Source organism: Xenopus tropicalis, chromosome 2, assembly GCF_000004195.4.
Source record: "Xenopus tropicalis strain Nigerian chromosome 2, UCB_Xtro_10.0, whole genome shotgun sequence".
NCBI classification, from domain to species: Eukaryota; Metazoa; Chordata; class Amphibia; order Anura; family Pipidae; genus Xenopus; species Xenopus tropicalis.
The window spans coordinates 138,993,846-138,998,143 of record NC_030678.2 but is presented as its reverse complement, the minus strand read 5'-3'; the positions used below and the strand labels follow the sequence as shown (position 1 = coordinate 138,998,143).

Sequence of the window (4,298 nt, the reverse complement as noted above, 5' to 3'; positions counted from 1 at the left end):
CCATTTTCTGGCATTTAATTTAAAAAGTCAATGATAAATGTCCATTAACCTGCCTAACAGCTAGTTGCTCCATTCAAAGCCGCTCCTGCTTTCTTCAGTCTGACTGGATGCCCTAACATCTGCTGGAAGGATCTACTGGTGAAAACGACAGAGTTTATTGGATGGTGCTCTGTTTATATACTTATCATACTCTCTCTCAAGTGGATCTTCTCCAGTGTAAGCATTCCAGACTTTCTTCAGTTGGACTTTCTCTTTGGTGAATATGCCTTTTTAGGCAAAAACAGCTCCAGGTCCTTTTCTATAGAGGGGTATAGTCTGTTTGCCTAAGCCAGGGAGAAATTAACCAATGACCTTTCAATTTGTGCATCTGGTTAGTACCCCCCCTTCCTGTTGATTATAGTTTTCTCCTTTAAGCACATTCTTTTTTTCATGAGTCCCCTATAAACACACTATCTACATTTTTAATGGTGCTAAACTCATAACCAGTACCTTTTCACTACAGATATAGGACCTGTTATCCCTGTTTAGGACCTGCGGTTGTTCGGATAAGGGGTATTTCTGTAATTTGGATCTCCATAATAAGTCTAATAAAGATGTTTTAAAAATTTTAACTATTTGATTAAAATGGAGTCTATGGCAGTTGGCCTTCCTGTAATTCTGAGCTTTCTGGATAACAGGTTTCCTGATAATGGATCCCATACTTGTAAAAATATACTTTGTTTTGGCATTAGTCTTTGCAAGTAAAGCAAGCTGTTCCTTGTTTTCTATTTTTACTTCTTGATTGCTGCTTTGCAAGACTAATAGGGTGTCCCTTAATACTTTTACATTTTAAACAAACATTTCTGTTCTGTGTTTTTAAATGAAAAGCTTGTGTCCCAATATACATATTAAAGGAACAGTAACACCAACCAAAAAAGTGTTTTAAATGAACCCCCTGCCCCTGAATACCCTGCTGTGTAGCCATTGGGGCAGCCGTTTAAGCTGGAAAAAAGGAGAAAAGGCACAGGTTACATAGCAGATAACAGATAAGCGCTGTAGAATATAATGGGGCTTTATCTATTATCTGCTATGTAACCTGTGCCTTTTTTTCCAGTTTGAATAGCTGCCCCAATGGCTACACAGCAGCTTTGTTTATATAAACTATAGTAGGGTTTCTATAGCAAACACACCAGTTGTACCAGTTCGGGGGAACAGTGCATTATATTGTAATTACTTTTATTCACTTTTTTGGCATTATTGTTCCTTGAAGTTAATGATCTTGACAGGAAAGCAACACAGTCTGCTCTTATCACACAAGTTTTGTGTCTGTATGCATTGTGCAATGTGCAAAATTAGTAAATAAATCCTAATGGCTGCTATATACTTAAATTTCAGTTTTTGAAAATGGCTTTGAGACAGAACTGATTTCCAAAAGCCTGCCTTTTATCTAACATTGATTTTAGTTCCTTCTTTTTCCTCTGATCAAACTGATGATATAGGTCCAAATATATCCGTAACATTGGTCTGGCTGTTGGGGGAGAGAACACTAATAAGATTATTCACATGCATACAAGTTTGCCTGCAGGAAGTGTACAGGAAGCTTAAAAAGATTAACAAGCTTATCATGCCAAAGATTTCTATTTTTGTTCTTTCCATATTGTGCCAGTTTGCTAAAATCTAATGTAGTAAGACTGGGGCATACAAGAAATTTTCTTGTTTCACCATAGCGCTTTGCAGTAGGAGCAAGTTTGCACTTTCTCAGGAGGGAGTCTACTGTCGCACTTCAGAATTCTTGTTCTGTACATACATGAACTATTATTATATCTATTGTATGTCCCAGGAATCTTCAGTAATCCTAACCAGCATCATACTTGTTGGCTTCTATTCTATCTAATCTATTCTATATCAGCAGGGACCAGCCATCTTATCAAAACAGAAGGAAGTATGAGAAAATGCAAGATTATCTGTACCTAAATATCTGGAGCTTGCACAAAGGTTCCTCTTGAAGTAGGCAGATTGCATGTACAGGGCTCTCCTGCACCTTGGGGCCCTCGTTGCTCCTTATCCTGCCCTTCTGCATGATACACAAGCTATGGAGTGTTTTGGGGAGCACCTCTATTCTAGGAATACAAAGTGCTTTACATTAGGGAGCAACTCACCGGACAAACTCTGTAATTAAGGCAGACCTTGCTAAGACAAATTACAGGTCCCAGTGTAGGAGACCTATTTGTACTAATTCTTTGCCCATGCCAGGTGCAAGTTAAATAATTGGCAAGCAGGAGGCAAAGGGGAAGCAGTAATGGATTTCTCCTATTGATTGCACATCAGCCCAATAAATATGGCCATTGAGGTCATTATATTAAGGTTATTATTTAAAAATAAGGCCTTGGGTTTGCATTTGCAAGTACAAGTATACTGGCCCCACATGCTTTATCTGCGTTGAGAATTTTAGCATACTGATCATAGCTGCACTGCTAGATTCTGGCAGTGTTATACAGGAAATGTTGTGAATGTCAGCGAGAGCCAAACAATACATGGGAAGGTTGGTCTTGTGTTTTCACAGCATGTCCCTGAAGTGTAGCAGGGTCACAGTGAGGCACAGTGACAAAGGTCGAAATACATGATGAAATAAATGAGTGATAAATGTAGAAAGGCATATTATTGCTCAGAATGTTGCAAATGCCTTTTTTTTTTAACATCAAACATCAAGCAGTTATCAATGGCAAGCATGCACATAAATGGGAACTGTTATAACCAACAGGTACACTAGAGCAAAGGTATTTAATATTAAATGTGATGGTGGGGGCGTAAAGTAGGTGGATTCTGGGCCTCTGTCTGCTCACTCTTTGGTTCAGCTGCAGTAGATCCTCTCTTAACCTAGAGATATGGTTCAAACCAAAATGATTCCAGTTTGGGAATTATTTCTTCCTGACTCCTTTCTGGTCTTCATTCCTACAGCCAAGAGCTGTGCTTAGAACAAATACATGTTGTTGTGCCCTATATCTAAGGACAATTGAGGCAAGAAGTTATTATATAATAATGTCCTGTGTGTACTCATGTTAAGGGTGTAACCAAGTAGGGAGTGTGTGTTCAGTAACTCAAACATTGACTTCTAAAACCCCGTGTGACTGTTTAAAGCCCATTTAAAGAACAGGAACACTGATTATCTGAGCGACCTCTCTTTCCCCATTTATTTTCTGTCACAGCCTTTGAGTCAAACTGGACTGTTACAACCCCCTTTTTTTTTAATTACAATGAATGGCCATATATGCCCCCCATGTATCAGATCCTACATTTAGGGGCAGATTTATCAAAATTCGAGTTTAAGAAGAAAATGCAACAGAATATTTCCATGTGTGTTTTGTCTTTGTTGCATGCTGGTGAGAATCATACTGTATTGTTCCATTTGATTTCAATGAGGCTAAAAAACTTGAATATTGTAATAAACTAGGAAAATAAAGTTGTTAGAGACGATTCTCATTTGGGGTTATATAATAAAAGGTACTAAGTTTGCCCAGAAGCAGTAACCCATAGCAACCAATAAACAGGTAGAATTTACTGCCCACCAGTTTAAAATTAAACAACTTATTGGTTGCTATGGGTTTTTGCTCCTGGGCAATCTTAGTGCCTTTTATTACTTATGGGGGATTGACTTCTATTAAACCTTGCCACCTTTTAATTGCCAATTTTTTTCTGGCGTCTTTTCATTGATTTGTTCCTTGCAAATCAACGAGTTGCTGCTCCCTCTCCTGTCCTGCTCTCCCTGCCACTTCCTCTCCTGTCCTGCTCCCTTTGTCGCTCCCTCTCCTGTCATGCTCCCTCTCCTGTCCTGCTCTCTCTGCCACTTCCTCTCCTCTCCTGCTCCCTCTGCTGCTCCCTCTCCTGTCCTGCTCCCTCTGCCACTTCCTCTCCTGCTCCCTTTGTCGCTCCCTCTCCTGTCCTGCTCTCTCTGCCACTTCCTCTCCTCTCCTGGTCCCTCTGCTGCTCCCTCTCCTGTCCTGCTCTCTCTGCCACTCCCTCTGCCACTTCCTCTCCTGTCCTGCTCCCTTTGTCGCTCCCTCTTCTGTCCTGCTCTCTCTGCCACTTTCTCTCCTCTCCTGCTCCCTCTGCTGCTCCCTCTCCTGTCCTGTTCCCTCTGCTGCTCCCTGTCCTGTCCTGCTCCCTCTGCTGCTCCCTCTCCTGTCATGCTCTCTCTGCCACTTCCTCTCCTGTCCTGCTGCCTCTCCTGTCCTGCTCCCTCTGCCACTTCCTCTCCTGTCCTGCTCCCTCTGCTGCTCCCTGTCCTGTCCTGCTCCCTCTGCTGCTCCCTCTCCTGTCAT

The 4,298-nt window shown here is 41.4% G+C and overlaps 1 protein-coding gene across 1 annotated transcript; it reads right to left on the bottom strand.

Moving 5' to 3' along the window:
* Positions 1-3,683: 3,683 nt before the first annotated feature.
* LOC101734877 (octapeptide-repeat protein T2-like) lies at positions 3,684-4,298 on the bottom strand. The gene has a single exon (XM_004912364.2). The coding sequence runs from the start codon at positions 4,296-4,298 to the stop codon at positions 3,684-3,686; it is 615 nt and encodes a 204-aa protein (XP_004912421.2).